The 17881-nt window shown below is 38.2% G+C and overlaps 2 protein-coding genes across 4 annotated transcripts; both read left to right on the top strand.

The window, feature by feature from the left end:
- The first annotated feature begins 45 nt into the window (after positions 1-45).
- Positions 46-11400, top strand: LOC110794840 (protein At-4/1). Of its 3 annotated transcripts, none has more exons than XM_056840493.1 (3): positions 46-848; positions 8422-8494; positions 10479-11400. In XM_056840493.1, exon 1 carries the CDS (start codon positions 113-115, stop codon positions 827-829), a length of 717 nt encoding a protein of 238 aa, XP_056696471.1. In that variant the 5' UTR covers positions 46-112; the 3' UTR covers positions 830-848; positions 8422-8494; positions 10479-11400. The 3 variants fall into 3 exon arrangements, with proteins under 3 accessions (XP_056696471.1, XP_056696475.1, XP_056696470.1); XM_056840492.1 differs by having other exon boundaries at positions 709-848; positions 3139-8494; XM_056840497.1 differs by lacking the exons at positions 8422-8494; positions 10479-11400 and adding an exon at positions 1416-3131.
- A 1571-nt stretch (positions 11401-12971) lies between these two features.
- LOC110794839 (very-long-chain enoyl-CoA reductase) lies at positions 12972-17881 on the top strand. Its single transcript, XM_021999805.2, has 4 exons — positions 12972-13282; positions 13421-13460; positions 15367-16121; positions 17438-17881. Exons 1-4 carry the CDS (start codon positions 13214-13216, stop codon positions 17504-17506), a joined length of 933 nt encoding a protein of 310 aa, XP_021855497.1. The 5' UTR covers positions 12972-13213; the 3' UTR covers positions 17507-17881.

The following is a 17881-nucleotide window of genomic DNA, read 5'->3' as shown; positions in this document are numbered from 1 at the left end:
TGAAATAGAAATACAAATTGTGTATGATTCAGAAAATCACTTAAACGAGTAGGAGGAAAAAACGCAATAAAATTATTGTGCTCATTTTTTAAAAAGTTGGAGAGGAACAAAAATGGCGGCAACAAGCGACGAAGAAATGGAGAAGTTGCTCTCCCTCGCCGATCAAATCTCCGACGATTTTGAAACCGGAATCGACGAAATACAAACCCTAAAATCCAATTTCACTGCGGAAATCAACCATCGTCAATCTCTCGAGCTCACTTACTCCACTTTGAGGAGAGAGAATGAACGTTTGAAGAATCTCCATGTCGAAACCCTAAACAATTTGTTGCTTCAGCTGCAACAGAGGGGAAATTCTCACAATTTGAAAGATGAATTGCAGAAACTAACTCGTGAATCATTCAAAACTGTAGAAGATCATCGGATTGCTATGGAATCGCTAAAGCGAAATTACGAGGAAAGAATTAGGGATTTGGAGGTTCAAATCAGGGAGATTTCGAGCCAAAAGGAGGCCGATGAAGCGACGATTTACCAGTTGCATCGGGAGTTGATTGCTGTTCGGATTCGATTGAAAGACGTGGAGGAGAATAATGGAGGAGAGATTGAGGATTTGAGGGATTGTATTTTTGCTGAGCAGGAAGAGAAGAAGGAATTGAGTAAGAAGGTGAGGGAGTTGGAGAAGGAATTGCTTGTTTCAAAGACGAAAGTGGCTGATCAACACTTCTCTTCGTCAGATAAGCAGATGGATTTGCTGAAGCAGAAGATGATGAAATTGAGGAGGGAGAATGAAGGGCTTAAAAAACAGCTGCTTGCTTCTAAAGAGAGCTAAGAGAGGAGATTTCACTTAGGTAATAACAAATGATTTCTTCTTGTTATTTCTGTTGTTATTTGTTGATGATCATATTTTCTTTATGCAAAATGTTGTGTGGATATGGAACTTTTTTGTTAGATGGAGTACAAATCTGTACAATGCATGTATTCTTTTTTGGTTTATGGAGAAATATGATCATATATACTTCCTCCAATTGCTTGACATGTGATGAAATATCGACATTTCTCCTCTTGAATGTTATGAACTCGCTGTAATAAGGAATTTTTAGCCTTTCCTAGGATTCAAAACTTATGAGTTCAATTACTCGTCTATTAGTAATTTGAAATGACAAATAATAATGCAATGATATTAGAATTTTATTACAATGAACCGGAGGGTTACTTACTTTGTTGGCTATTGATCTTTTGGCATGTAGATTTTTGAATAAGGTATTCAGCAAACTGGGGCCATCAGCTATGTGTTTATCATGACTTTCATTAACATATTTATTGTTCATTGATGATAAAAAGCCTACAGTTTGGAGTTAGTTTTCTTTGAATATTGAGTTGTAATACTCCTCAAATTTGTTTCTGACATGCTAAAGGATTACTCTTGTGGGATCGTCTGTTGTTTTCCCTGATACTTACAATTTTTCCGAGTTGTTGAAACTGATGATACTGAAGAAGCTGGGAAGCATGTCCATGCCCTGAGTACTCATGAGCTCTTGTGTTTTGTTATCTTTTGTTTTGACGACGTTTTCCTGTTATTAGCATAAAAACTTCTAGAATGTTTCAAATGATACATTTGGACATTTATGGTCCTTATAAGAACAAAAGGTACAATGGTTGTAGTTTGTTTCTTACTTTGGTTGATGATTTTACAAGAACTACTTGGACTCACCTTCTGAAGTCCAAGGACGATGCCATTCTTGTAATGAGTTCATTTTTTCAGTATGGTAGAAACTCAATTTAGCACGAAAGTTATGTGTGTAATGCCTTGGAGTTCTGTGAAGGAGAGATGAAACATATTTACTTAGAGAGAGGAATTTTGCACCAAAGTAGTTGTTGTGCTACTCCACAACAAAATGGGGTCGTGGAGAGGAAACACAGACATTAGTTAGAAACAGCAAGAGCTTTGCAATTTCAGTCAAAACTTCCGATTAGGTTATGGGGAGAATGCATTTTGTGTGCTACTTATATCATTAATAGGATGATGATATGGGCTAATATAAGTAAGTTGTATGTGGACTTACCATTTGGGGAGCCATGTTTGTTATTTTTGTATTTGTTTACTTTTGGCGGGAAAAGTTGTTAGAACAACTCCCTTAATTTTAGGAGATTCCGTTTGTTAGTTTGTTGCTGTCCAAACTACTGAGTCAGCTATATAACAAACTATTACAGTGTATTTGGATCATCAATCAAATACAGAATAATCTCCTTCTTTCTCCTAATACCTCTTTCTCTCTTTCTTTCTTCTTTCTCAAGTCTTCTTCTCTTCTCTATTTCTGAACTATTGGCCATTGTTGGTGAGCTTGAGAGCTCCCATATCATTGGTATCGGAAGCGCGTCGTACGAATTAGCATCGGACGAGCTTGCTAGACGAAAGGCCCAGCACGAAGCCAGGCCCACGTCCAGCAAGGGAAACGCGCGCCACAACACGCCAGCCCAAGGCTGCGCCAGGCCCACCGCAAGGCAGGCCCAGCGCGCGCCCAAGGCTGCGGCAGTCGTGGGCTGCGATGCTCGGGCTGTGCGCGCGCGCGCATGGCGCCCCTCGTGGGCTGCTGTGCGTGCGTGGGTGTTTGTGTTCGCATACGAAACCTAAAACGTACAGGATTCGTTTAATGATTAAATTCCTAATTCTATTTGATAAATTAATTAAATAAGAGTTTCATTAGGATTCTAATTTAATTAATTCGTATCCTAATAGGATTCCAATTCTCTTTCCATACCCCTATAAATATGTGGCCTGGGTTCACAATTTATAACGAGTTTTCAAGTATTCAAAGTGAGTTTTGAGAGAAAAATTCAGTCACATTCCTTGCTCAAAAGTGCCGAATTTTTAGTACCTTAAGGGCGATTCTAGTTGGTCAATCTTAAGGCGGATCCGGACGTGCTGTGGACTATCTACGGAGGGACGACACTTGGAGTCCTAAAGACTTGTTCTTGTTCGGTTCGGGCGCAGCTAGGGAAGGCACGCAACAAAGAGTATGCATCTAAATTATGCAATATGATTATGTGTAAATAATATGTATTCCTGGCTAAATGGTTTTTCCGCATGATTTATGAATTGTCATATGTATCATAACCTAACAGATGCATCCAAAACAGGCATTGGAGCAGTATTGATGCAAGAGGGACACCCTTTGGCATTTATCAGTAGAGCTTTGGGCCCTAAGTGGCAAAAACTTTCAGTTTATGAAAAAGAACTTTTAGCAATTGTGTTTGTTGTACAAAAGTGGGAGCAGTATCTCATGGGAAATCATTTCCTTATCAAGACAGATCAAAAGAGCTTGAAATGGCTTTTGCAACAGAAAATATCAACCCCATTTCAACAATTTTGGTTATCCAAGCTTATGGGATTTGATTATGAAATCCAGTACAAGAGTGGAAGAGAGAATCTGGCAGCTGATGCTCTATCTAGGGTGCAAGGTTCAGAAGTGCTATGTATGGCCATGTCAGTAGTTGACTCTAACTTAGCTACACTAATCACTGCTAGTTATCAGTTGGATGCTACATTGAAAGCTATTGTGGATTCTTTGGAACAACAACAGCTGGTAGTAGGTTATCAATTACAGCATGGTATTCTTAGGAAGAACAATAGGATGGTGGTGGGACCAGATCAGGAACTGAGACACAAAATCATCACTTGGCAACATGCATCACCTGAAGGTGGCCACAGTGGTAGAGAATTGACATTGAAGAGAATTAAAGCTTTGTTCACTTGGAAAGGGTTGTCTAAAGAAGTCAGAACTTTTGTGAGGAATTGTGTGACTTGTCAAGCTGCTAAACATGATACTTCAGCCTACCCAGGTTTATTACAACCTCTTCCAATCCCAGAAGAAGTTTGGGTAGATGTGTCTATGGATTTCATATCTGGTCTACCCAAATCAGGTGGCAAGGATGTCATATTTGTAGTGGTTGATAGATTGAGCAAATATGCACATTTCATAGCTTTGTCTCATCCCTATACTGCTGTCCAAGTGGCTCAATGTTACTTGGATAATGTGTTCAAACACCATGGGTGGCCTAGGTCCATTGTGAGTGATAGGGATTCAGTTTTCCTTAGTAATTTCTGGCAAGGTTTGTTCTCCTTGCAGGGCATTGATTTCTTACTCTCATCTGCTTATCACCCTCAAACAGATGGCCAGACAGAAGTGGTTAATAGGTGTTTGGAAGCTTATCTTCGATGCATGACAGGTGAACACCCCAACAGTTGGCATATGTGGCTACCCCTAGCTGAATGGTGGTACAACACACATTTTCACACTGCCACCCAACTTACTCCTTATGAAGTAGTGTACAACCAGCCACCCCCAATCCACCTCCCTTATTTACCTAATGAGTCTAATAATGCAGAAATTGATAGAAGTTTGTTGAGAAGGGAAACAATGATTCAGACTCTTAAGTATCACTTGACCACTGCTCAAGAAAGAATGAAAGTGCAAGCTGATAGACACAGATCTGAAAGGGAGTTTGCAGTTGGTGACTGGGTTTGGTTAAAGTTGCAGGCCTATAGACAGCAATCTTTGCACAAGAGGTCTAATCAGAAGCTAGCTCTTCAGTTCTATGGCCCTTTTCAGGTTCTAGCTAAGGTTTGGTCAGTTGCTTATAAGCTAAAGCTTCTCAGTGATGCTAAAATACATGATACCTTTCATGTTTCTCAATTGAAGTCTTTCCATGGCACTTTGCCAATTGCTGCTCATATACCTCCATGGTTTCAAGGATCTGCCCCTGAAACTGACTTAGTTCAACCAGCTTCTATACTTCAAAAGAGGGTGGTTAAGTTTCAGAATGCTCCACAGGTTCAGTACTTGGTCAGTTGGATTGGGTTTGAGGACTATGAAGCTACATGGGAAGTAGCAGTTGATTTCGAAGCTCGTTTTCCTCATTTTGTTGTTCAAACTTGAGGACAAGTCTCTTTTTTGGGGGGAAGTTATGATATGGGCTAATGTAAGTAAGCTGTATGTGGACTTACCATTTGGGGAGCCATGTTTGTTATTTTTGTATTTGTTTACTTTTGGCGGGAAAAGTTGTTAGAACAACTCCCTTAATTTTAGGAGATTCCGCTTGTTAGTTTGTTGCTGTCCAAACTACTGAGTCAGCTATATAACAAACTATTACAGTGTATTTGGATCATCAATCAAATACAGAATAATCTCCTTCTCTCTCCTAATATCTCTTTCTCTCTTTCTTTCTTCTTTCTCAAGTCTTCTTCTCTTCTCTATTTCTGAACTATTGGCCATTGTTGGTGAGCTTGAGAGCTCCCATATCATTAACCATCCCCACAAAAGCTAGCTCAAGGGGAGGAGAGCCCATGATCCTATATAAACCCCACATCAGCCACCCATATGACCGATGTGGGACTTAAGTCCCATACCTTACAATGGACCGTAACATACCACCCCTCTTCGCAGCCACATGCCCTCATGTGGCAGGCTTTGCGCTAGGCAAAGAGAGAAGGTTCCTAGCCCCGGACGAGCACCGGCGTCACCTCCATCGGTCACATGTGGTGCTAGGAGCGGTGGTCGGCTCTTATACCATTGATACAGGACCACAGGAGAACCATCCCCAAAAGCTAGCTCAAGGGGAGGAGAGCCCATGATCCTATATAAACCCCACATCAGCCACCCATATGACCGATGTGGGACTTAAGTCTCATACCTTACAATGGTCCGTAACAGATGACTTTAAAGAGTATAGGTAATATTACACCTTATGAGAAGCTTCAGGGTCTCTGTATGATCACTTGAAGCTTTTTTGGTTCCTTATATTTTGTTTCTGCTATTAAGGTGCACAGAACAAAATTTGATTCTAGGGCAAAACAATCAGTTTTTATTGGTTACTCCCCAACCTAATAGGGTTATAAAACCCTTGGATCTAGAAACCAATAAGATCAGCATCTCAAGTGATGTCACTTTCTATGGAATCATTCACCTAATACCGATATTCCTTCACATAGAGAATTCCCATCTCACATTTTTCTTCCTGTTCACACTCCTTTCATTCCAATACCAGATGATATTCTTCACACTTCTAAACCTATTTTTCAACCTGATACTATTCTTCCATCTCCTATTTCTTCTCCTTCTTCTCATCACACTCAAACTCCTTCTACTTCCTCCATTTCTCCTTCAACAAACACACAAACACATTCACTATCCCTGAACCACCATCTCAACTTCTTGATCTGACTGACACAAATAATACCACTTGTTCAAGACAATCATGCAGGTTTCACAACCCTCCTAAATACCTGCTTGCTTATGAATGTCACGCTGCTCAACATTGGTGCAATCTAGTTACTTTCAGCAGTTTTCCTAGCACACATCATGCTTTGGTTGTGAACTTAGAGGAGCTCAAAGAACCAAGAACCTACAGAGAAGCAGCTTTAAGTCCAGATCAAAGCCATGGAGAAAGAGATAGAAGTATTACTAAATAATCAGACTTGGGAGGTTGTTACTCTTCCTAAAGGCAAGAAACCTATAGGTTGCAAATGGGTGTTTAAGGTGAAGCTTTGGGCTAAAGGCACTCTGGAAAGACTTAAAGCAAGGCTGGTTGCACAGGGTTTCACACAGAAATATGGGATTGATTTCGCCAGTTGTGAAGATGGAAACCATCAGATGCATTATAGCTTTAGCAGCTAGCATGAAATGGACTATATCCCAGCTTGACATAAATAACGCTTTCCTCCATGGCGATTTGCTTGAAGAGGTGTACATGAGAATGCCAGGGATCCTAATCCAGTTAACAAAGTATGCAGGCTCCGGAAATCTCTTTATGGTTTGAAACAGACATCACTAGAGTGGTTTGCCAAATTACATGGGGGATTACAGAAGCAAGGTTTTCAACAGTCGAGGAATGATGGGAAGCGTATCACTTTGGCTGCAGTTTATGTCGATGATATCTTATTAACTGGAAATGATTTGAGCACTATCACAATTCTGAAGAAACATTTGGATTCAGTCTTTGGCATCAAAAACTTGGGGGTCATGCATTCTTTAGGCATTGAGGTTGGATACCTAACTGATGGGGTGATTCTTACACAGATGAAATTCACCAAGTCTTTATTGACTGACAGTGGTTTTGATCTTACAAAGCATGCTGTTACGCCACTTTCTATCAACACAAAGCTATTTATTGATCAAGGGGATGTATATGATAAACCTGAGGTATACAAAACTCTGGTGGGGAAGCTCAATTTTCTCACACACACAAGACCAGATTTTTGTTTTACTGTCCAACTACTCAACCAATTCATGCATTTGCCAAGAGTTCCTCATGTTCAAGCTTTGCAGCATGTTCTCAGATATGTGGCAAGGACAACAAGTCAAGGTATTCTGTTGAGTCTTCAGGCTTTTTCTGATAGTGATTGGGCTGCATGCCCCAACATAGGAAATCCGTTACTGGCTACACTCTTCTTCTAGGAAATTCACCAGTATCCTGGAAACCAAAGAAACAAGGAACTATTTCACGAAGCTCCTCCGAAGCTGAATACAGAGCTTTGGCTGCAGCAGCCTCAGAGGTTACTTGGCTTGTCAGGTTATTGGAAGAGCAAACTTGAAACCTGTCACCCTGCACTGTGACAATCAATCAGCAATCTACATTGCTAAGAACCCGGTCTTCCATGAGAGGACTAAGCACATTGAAATCGATTGCCACTTTACACGAAATAAATTGCTAGAAGGTCTTCTACAACTCACTTACCTGCCAACGAAGTCTCAATTAGCAGATGTGTTCACTAAATCTCTTCCCTCTCCTCAGTTTAATAATCTCTTGTCCAAGCTAGGTGTTACTGGCATAACTCCTAGCTTGAAGGGGGGTGTTGGACTGAAGTCACTGGATCATTCTGATCCGGCCCATGCAGCTCATGGTCCAGTTAGAAAAGAAGCAACACACCATAACAAACTTGGGTATGCACATAGAGGAGCTAGCTCGTGTTCCGCATAGGAAGAAAATGATATATGTGATGGCTTTTATTCTAATTGTGATTTGCTAGGGAAATTAAATTGGCCATACTATCTGAGTTTAGCTTGGAGCTATGCCAATGTGAGGTTTAATTTCATAATATCAAATTAGTTGCATAGTTTTCTAACAAAGAGATCACTTTTTCGTGTTCACATACAAAAGAGAAGAAAGGCATTGTGGGTTCACTGTCCCACCACTTGCGGACAAATGTTGAATATTTTGCTTTTCAAGCCAAAAAAAAAAAAAAAAACTAAAAAATCTGATGACTTGGCCTATATAAGAATATACGGCTTCTACTTCTAACCAAGTACCCATTTAGAAAATCACATCCCAAGTACCCATCTGTCCTTACTCTGCTTCCAAAAAATGTATAAACACCTTCTCTATCCCCTTGTGTTACTGCTGGTGATATTTTCTGTTGAACAGGGACTTACTTTTGCTAGAGACGTAACCGGAGGAAGCTTGAATGTGGCTGCATCAACCCCTACAAATGACTTTGGTAATCATTCTTCGTCTTACTGTACATCATTCAATTGTTATTATCATGCATGTATGCATTTCATTGATAATTTTATGTGATTCAAGTCAACCACAGCAGAGTTCTCCCTACCATAGCCTGCTAATTGTTCAAACATAATAGTTGGTCCCAAACTTCACATTGTCCCCAGCATCATAGTACCTTACTGTTACACCGCAACGACAACCACTGCACACTTCTCCAATCCATCATCATCATCAATGACATATATGTGGTTAAACTCCCTCCCTGCCTCCTTTAAACTATCGGCACCTTTTGTTTCCACATTGACAACCACATTACTACCCCTACCGCAACAACAATCACCTTGCAACTCTCTGTTAGCAGTTGGTGCAATAAGGCCATATATTCTACTCTGTAGTAAATAATTGGTCTAACATGGTGCCTTGTTTCCAAACTTGACGTTGTCCTCAGCATCATAGTACCCTGTAACTTAGGCTCCGTTTGGTAGGGCGTAAAACGTTTTCATGTAAAACGATTTTTCCCTTTTTAATCATTTTACGTTGTTTAGTTGGGTAAGGGATGAAAAACAATTTTCCATTACTCTCTCAAAGATGGAAAACCCTTTTCCATTTGAAAGGGAGGGAAACCACTTTTCCTTCTTTCCTCCTTACCTCCCTCTCCTTTTTTCCCCTCAATCTTCACCATCTTCTCCCATTTCCCTTTAAGTTACCAAACAAAGGAAAACTAGTTTGAAATTGTATTTTCCCTTAAAAATTGTTTTCCATGAAAATCGTTTTACAATGAAAATGTTTTACGCCTTACCAAACGGAGTCTTACTACACTGCAACCAACACCGCTGCTCAGTGACAATGGTAGCTGGTGCAACCCCTCGATCATATTCTCTCCAAGTAGTATTTAATTGATCTAACATAGTGCCTCATTTCCAAACTTTACATTGTCTCCAGCATCATAGTACCCCCTAACTTACAGTAAAGCCGCAACAACAACCATAGGTCCATAGCGCAATTCTCCGGTCCATCGTTAATGGTGGCGAGTTCTAGTAACACATGGGAGAACATGAAGATCAATATCTATGACTCCCTCTGCTTTTTCTAAGTGACTCTCACAATTGCAATATTATACATGCACTAAATCTATCCGTTTCTCATGGTCCAACACCAACTCAAGGTTGCAAAAACCTGACTGAATCCGCCAACCCGTCCAGAATCCAACACCAAATTAGCTGGTTCAGGTCAAGTTTTTTAAACCTGCTTAAGTGCTTATACACAATTATTATACGGGTCAGGGTTGGGATATCATAACCCAAACCCAACACGTTAACCCGTTGGCCGTTTGTATTATAACTACTAGTTTTCTATCCACGTGTTAACCCGTTCCCTTATAGAATTGAGATTAACCATTCTGATTTTATGTTTGCCGTTACTGATATTTAGTCTGGGCTAAAAACAATAGAAAAAGATCCACAAATGCAAAGCCCAATAAGCCTTAATGGTTTAACCGTTTAAGTTATGACGTACTAAGGCTCCGTTTGGTAGGGCGTAAAACGTTTTCATGGAAAACGATTTTCAAATTTTCAATTATTTTACATTGTTTGGTTGGGTAAGGGATGTAAAACAATTTTCTATAACTCCCTAAAATGTGGAAAACACTTTTCCATTTGAAAGGGAGGGAAACCACTTTTCCTTCTTTCCTCCTTACCTCCCTCTCCTTTCTTCCCCTCAATTACAAAACAAAGGAAAACTAGTTTGGAATTGTGTTTTCCCTTGAAAAATTAAAAAATCATTTTACAATGAAAACGTTTTACGTCCTGTCAAACTGAGCCTAATAGTTAAACCGTTAAACTTTCAGATTTCAATGTTTTATTTAATAATTTACCCAATAACAATTAGGAAGAAAAATGGTAAGTGTAATTATGTTTCCAGTAGATAATGTTACCCATGGCCACGGCTAACAAATGGATGATTGATTTGTGAATTATCAGGTGGAGAGATTGTGTTGGGTAGTGTAAGAAGATCAAAAAGGGTTACTTTATACGAAAAGACAATAGACTCGAACAGGGTGATAAGTCCATCTTCTTCGTCGATTGCAGTTTACGATTATATCCCAATGAACACTGCGGATGCTGGCGATGCCGCTTCAAACAACATCAACTGGATAAATGTATTAGCCTGGGCATTTGCCAGTGTGGTTCTCTCTGCTACTGCTGGGCTTACCATCTACTGCCGCTGTTGTTCTCCACCGGCGGCACCGCGTGCATAAGTGCTCAGCGTGCTTAGCTCCTTAAGCACGTTCAACAACCTAGCTATAAAAAAATTGAGAAAAAGAAATTACGAGAATTATGTATGAGATAATTATATTAAAGAATTTTTCATATTTATCACTTTTTAAGTTTCATGTTTTTGTATTTACCACCTTATAAAATTTATTTCATATTTACCACCTTAATTTTATGAAAAGTTTCGTAATCACCACCTTTTAACGAATTTCATCAGATTTTTCATCCATGTGAACTCCACTAAACCAACTTCTTTAACTTTCCTCATCTTTTAGTAGGTTTTCAATTGAAGAAGTTAGTTAAATAAGGTTCACATGGGCCGAAAATTTGATGAAAACCGCTAAGAGGTGGTGAATTTAAAATATTTCATAAGATTAAGGTGGTAAATATAAAATAACATTTTAATTTATAAGGTGGTAAATACAAAAACATGAAATGGTGATAAATATCAAATTATCCTTATATTAAAAATTAAAATTGCATGTATCTTTTTCTTTTGGCTATGAAGTGCCTGTAAAACCTTGTTGTTATCGGATTTCTTAATCATCCTTCCTTTTCCCCTTCCATGTGTCATGTACTTAATCTGAAATATAATGTTACTTTTAAACCATAAATTTATTTTGCTTATGAAATACTCCGTATATCGCTGTGAAGTTGGACATTTTTTTCCTACCTTCTGCTTAATTCTCGTTATTGTTTAAAAAACGGATGATAAAAATACCGATTGTTATATTGCAGTTGGTAAATTTTATTTATACCGGCCACGCTTTCAGCGGTCGGTAAATTTAGTTTTATCGTCTAAATTTGTGGCGAACGGTAAAATCAGTCGGAAATTAAGCGTTTTCTTGTGGTGGAAATGGCTAACACCATATTTATTCCTATATGCATTTGTCTAAAACCTAATTTCGGTAATCCTGTGGTACCGTCTACTTAAGACCGCGTACAAGCTTGGTTTTTCTTTTTTACAACCAGGGTAGTATAATGATGTACTTCGTATTATTGTAGTTAAATAACGTTGTTATTCTTTTTAATGTGGTTTTCCTATTACAACTTGTATTTTTTTACAATTAGGGTCTCTAAAGATCTTAATTTGTACTTTTTTCTACTCCGTAATTTAGAAACGACTTTTCTTAATTGACGGAAAATGTTCTCATATTTAGTTTTGTTCCATTCTTTGGCTTTATTCTTTGGTTAATCGGGTAATTGTGTCGAAATCGCAGTTAACCGTATAAACGGTAACCGGTTTAAACGGTACGGTTACGGTTCATGAAAATGCCGAACTTGAACATTTTTTTTCTACCTTCTGCTTAATTCTCGTTATTGTTTAAAAACGGATGATAAAAATACCGACTGTTATATTGCAGTTTGTAAATTTTATTTATACCGGCCACGCTTTCAGCGGTCGATAAATTTAGTTTTACCGTCTAAATTTGTGGCGGTCGGTAAAATCAGTCGGAAATTACGCGTTTTCTTGCAGTGGAAATGGCTAACATCAAATTTATTCCTATATGCATTGGTCTAAAACCTAATTTCGGTAATCCTGTGATACCGTCTATTTAAGACCGGGTACAACCGTACAAGCTTGGTTTTTCTTTTTTACAATCAGGGTAGTATAATGATGTACTTCATATTATTGTAGTTAAATAACGTTGTTATTCTTTTTAATGTGGTTTTCCTATTACAACTTGTATTTTTATACAATCAGGGTCTCTAAAGATCTTAATTTGTATTTTTTTCTAATTTAGAATCCACTTTCTTAATTGGCGGAAAATGTTCTCATATCTAGTTTTGTTCCATTCTTTGGCTTTATTCTTTGGTTAATTGGGTTATTGTATTGAAATTGCAGTTAACCGCATAAACGGTAACCGGTTTAAACGGTACGGTTGCAGTTCATGAAAATGCCGAACTAAAAATTTCAGTTACCGAACCGAATCATGTTTCGGGACGATTTACCAATGAACACCCTTAGTACTAGGTAAACATTTACTTGTCTATCCCGAATATATATTTATGTTATATTTTTATTTTTATTTTTATCAATTTGAGTGACATTATATATACTTCTATTTTCCAACTAAAAATGGATTAAAAGTTTAAAACTAGTAGAGTTTGGAGCACGTTGTGCTGCTTGTGGTTCCATTAGGTTGAGTCGTTGACCTCTCCATAAAAGAGCATGAATAAACGGGGGGTGGTTGATCAGTTTTGGGGAAGTTAGGTGTCAAGATATCCTACCCCCAACTACATGCCATTAATATGACAAGCGAAACACACCCAAATTATTTGCCCTTTTAAACAACTCTCTCTTATCAACTGAGACTGCTTCGTTATGCTCTAGATTTGGGGTTGCCATTTCGATCTCCGCCTAAATTACCGATAAAAATTAAAAGGGTTTGTTACAATTTCAATCGTCTGAATTGGGTTTCTCTCAATCTTCTCTGAAAATGAAGGTTTCGGTTGTAACGCGAAGTGGGAAGGAGCTCTTGAAGGGCGGAATTGACCTCAATGATTCGGTATTTTCTCTCTCCATTTCTTGATTTTGTGCTTGTTCTTCACTCTAATTATGATTTTAAGCTTATTATTTATTATTGCTGAGTGCCACTGATGTGATTTGGCATTAATTTTTGATTTGGTTATGGGTTTGTTTTTAGGCAACTGTTGCTGATCTACAGGAGGCAATTCACAAGAAAAGTAAGTGTTTTTTTTTATTATTGTACAACCAGTACTTGCTAATTAATTCATGGTTGTAAGTCTGATTAGCGATTTTGGAATTAATTGGTAATTGGAGAGGGTGAGACCTCAACTTAAAGCATGAATATAGGAGTATATAGTAAGAGTTGGTGAAATGGAATGCTAGATGTGATTTTGAAGTGAGTTTAAGGTAGTTTTTAATCATGTTACGTTGCTGACTTCCCAAAATTTGTGTTGTTTGTTGAATTGCTTGAATGCACTTTGTTGAAACCCGTCCATCCTGGTTGGGTGGTTCTGTTATTGCAACGAGTATCGGTTGTATTTTTTTGGTTCTCTATCTATTGAATCTTCTAATAATGTTTAGCTTTTTTTGTTATTTATTTGAAACCTTGGCCAAAATATGCAATTATTATTGATGTACATGGTTGATCAGTGTATCTGTGAATTCTTGTTATTTAATTCTCTCAACCTAATCGTTGTGTGAAAGGGGCACTAGGAGTTATTTCACTGAACATTTATTACTAGATGAAATGCAACCTGTTGGACTGTGAATGGGATGGTTTTAATGAATGATCTTATTATAGATGACATATAACTATATAAGTATAAGTTATGACTTAAAGGGTGAGAGTCCTCATAACGGATTACGGGTGTGGCATTTATTTTCATGGGAGGAGGAGTTTGTGTAGCTCTTAATTTGGGGAGTAGTTCAAAATTGCCCAACTTTTTGGAAGTATAACATTTTGAACTTTGAAGTAAAATCGATTGAAGTTTTAGAAAGTGACATTGTAGCCACCCCATGGTGCCAAGTTGGGTTGCACATGCTTTATTAATAGAGGGAGTGGTCTTAATCATCTAATGCTCTGATGATATTTGCAACCAAAACATTGCACTTTGAGTTGATGTACCGTTTATGAGGTTCTCTTTATCGAGTCTTTGGCTAGAGTCAAAATAAAATACGTAGGAGCTGCCTGTGATGTGATTCCGAATGTGGGAAGTAATATCAATGACATAGCCTGGAAATATAGCTATGTTTGGATTTTGGAATGAGAACTGTCATATATCTGAGCTCTGTAAGCGTGGATATTGAAGTTAGAAAGGGACAATATTTCCCTAGGAGTAAGCAGAAGTTTATGTCTAGGTTAAGGAAGGTCTATGGGAGAACCTGCTAGTTGACAAAGGTTTACATTATTGAGGACAGCAATATGAATAAAACTCGACCGTCACAAATTGATATAAAATACGCTAATTCTTTTCTTTCTGGCTAAAAAGTTGAAATAAGTACCTCATTATAAAACCCTGCTTTTCTACCCAGCATCTATTTTCACCAACACACATATATTTCAGGATCATATTCATGCAACACATGATAGAAAAGTATCGAGGGAAATATTGAGAAAAAAAATTTAGTTTGCAATTATGTCTATGTGACGGTTATCTTATTATCATAAGTAGCATTTTTTCCAGGGATATGCTGGATGTCCTTGCCTCCTCCATTCACATTCAAGGTAGTAATTAGTATTTGGGATATAGTTGTTAGCAAAAAAAAATTGCAGCTTTATTTCATTTTACTTCATGCTAAAGATGTCACACCAACTGGGATAAGTGGCTCATAATTTTTGGTTTAGGGTGGTCCTAGTTTACATTAATCTTCTGTTATACTGAATGAAAGTACAGTATGCTGGGATGAGTTGTAGCAGGTTGTAACTTGTGTCCATGGCCAGTATCATTGTCAATATTTCTTGTACTTTCTTTTGTTAGAGATAGTAGAAGAGCTAAAAGTTTCCAACTTATGAATTTAATGATTGAGTTAACAAAGTTTCACATCAATTGTTGGTTTTCTTTCCTATTTTTAAAATTTCCTTTGGCTTTGCTGCTTCCTGAATATCTCGATTGCTCCTTGTAGCCAAGAAATTTTATCCTTCCAGACAACGACTGACTCTACCTGTCCAACCGGGATCAAAGGCAAAGCCAACTGTCCTTAACAGCAAGAAGAGCCTTAAAGAGTATTCTGATGGCAATTCAAACACCATAACTGTGGTGTTTAAGGACCTGGGGACCCAGGTTTCTTACCGTACTCTTTTCTTTTTTGAATACTTGGGTCCTTTGGTTATCTACCCCATCTTTCACTACTTGCCTGTTTATCGCTACTTCGGCTACAAAGAGGAACGTGTCATGCACCCAGTTCAGACATATGCTTGTTATTACTGGTGTTTTCACTATTTCAAACGTATCATGGAAACTTTTTTTGTGCATCGCTTCAGCCATGCAACTTCTCCCTTGTCCAATGTGTTCCGTAATTGCATGTACTACTGGAGCTTCGGAGCGTTCATTGCTTACTATGTGAATCACCCACTCTACACCCCCGTTAGTGACCTTCAATGGAAGATTGGATTTGGATTTGGGTTGCTTTGCCAACTTTCAAATTTCTACTGCCATATCTTGCTGAAGAATCTGAGGAGTCCTGATGGAAATGGTGGTTACCAAATACCTCGTGGGTTTTTGTTCAATATTGTGACTTGTGCCAATTACACCACGGAAATTTATCAGTGGGTAGGCTTCAATATTGCAACCCAAACTGTGGCAGGTTACATCTTTGCAGTTGTTGCTGCCGGAATTATGACCAACTGGGCACTTGCGAAGCATCGACGACTCAAGAAGGTAACTTCATATTCTTCCACTTATCTGGAAAAATAGTTTTTTTTTGTGTGTGTGCGCTAGAGAATGATAGGAATCACTAAAACTAGCTAATTACTTGTGTTAAAGACTTGTACTGACCAAACTACACTCGCGCCCATAAACACACACTCACGTAATCACGCACTCTCATGTTAGGAGGCGGTTTAATCAATCAGCCCAATTAGCCCTTTCTTTGGGGTTAAGATTAGGGTGGGAGAACCCACAAGCACATGTGTTTATACTGTAGAACTAAAGATGTGGATTCTACCAGCAGTCTGACCATTTACTGTTCCTTTGGGGATGGTGGAGGGATTTAACTTTCTGCAAGGGCCCTTGTCAATCTTAAGATTGAGCTTATACCAACTAAAATTTATGTGTTACTACTTACTCCGTATGTAAGAGTTAACTCCATTAGTATTCATATAGATATAGCAGACAGTCAAGTACAAAACCGGAAATTAAATAGTCAAGTACTAACACACATTCACATAAATTATTAGAGTTTTAGTTTTCGCTCATTGTCAGTGACTCAGTTCAGTACTAGGTGACTTTTTTTCTCGAGAAAATACCAAAGAGATGACTTTGTAGTGTAAGTCATAACGCCCTGTTGTGATTCATCTCAAAACCAATTATTGTTGAGAAAGTCACTTAAGGCTTTCATCTTGGATATCTCTCCAAAAATAGATATGGGGCTCACCGACTGCTTACTTTCTCAATCATATACATCACTAAAAAAAATCTGTACATTAAATGGTTTAGATGACCATTTGTGGACAATAAGGTTGTGTTTGGTAGGGTGTAAAACGTTTTCATGGAACACGATTTTCCCCTTTTCAATCATTTTACGTAGTTTGGTTTGGCAAGGGATGGAATACAATTTTCTTTAACTCCTTCAAAGATGGAAAAACTTTTTCTATTTGAAAGGGAGGGAAACCACTTCTCCTTACCTCCCTCTCTTTTCTTCCTCTCAATAAGTTTTTCATGGAAAATGTTTTCCATGGAAAATCATTTTGCACTGAAAATGTTTTACATCAAACCAAACGGAGCCTAATGGTTTATGGGGGAAAAAAGAAGTATGGTCTTATATGACTGTTGTAGACTCTTCTGAGTTTTAAGAACCTCCCTTGTAAATCTTTAACAAAATTTATTTGTATCAGCAGGCAGCAGCAGTGTAGCCTTCTATTTAAGTTCAAAATTTCAGGGTTCACAGTATTACAATTAATATACTGATATTTTTTCTTTTTTCTTCTTTTAACCATATGATCTCACCTTCTCTTCTCTGTGTCTTGTTCGTGCAGTTGTTTGACGGAAAGGATGGAAAGCCCAAGTACCCACGCCGATGGGTGATATTGCCTCCATTCCTGTAGACAAGAGAGCTGCACTAGAATACCTGGATCAACAATGTTTCCATCGTTCAGGCACTGTTTCAGGTAGCTCCAGTAATTATAGGCACATCTTGTTAAAAGTTAATTTGAGCTTCACGTTCAAGCTGTCAAATCAATCATGTTCTCGTTGCTGCAAACTTACTTCAGTGTAGTCATAAATCCAGTCATATCACTAGATCATTTAAGCAAACTTTTTATCCCGTTTTTGTATTTCCATAAGTGTTTCCCATCTCTCAGGATGATGTAATAGCATAATCATTTTAATACCTTATTTATCAATTCTTAAACACTTCTTAATTGCACAACTTTATGTCAATCCCTTTATCGACGAGATGATTAATTTCTCGGTTTTTCCAA

Source organism: Spinacia oleracea, chromosome 1 (assembly GCF_020520425.1).
Source record: "Spinacia oleracea cultivar Varoflay chromosome 1, BTI_SOV_V1, whole genome shotgun sequence".
NCBI classification, from domain to species: Eukaryota; Viridiplantae; Streptophyta; class Magnoliopsida; order Caryophyllales; family Amaranthaceae; genus Spinacia; species Spinacia oleracea.
The sequence above is the reverse complement of the archived record's forward strand: the minus strand, read 5'-3'. Positions and strand labels throughout refer to the sequence as shown.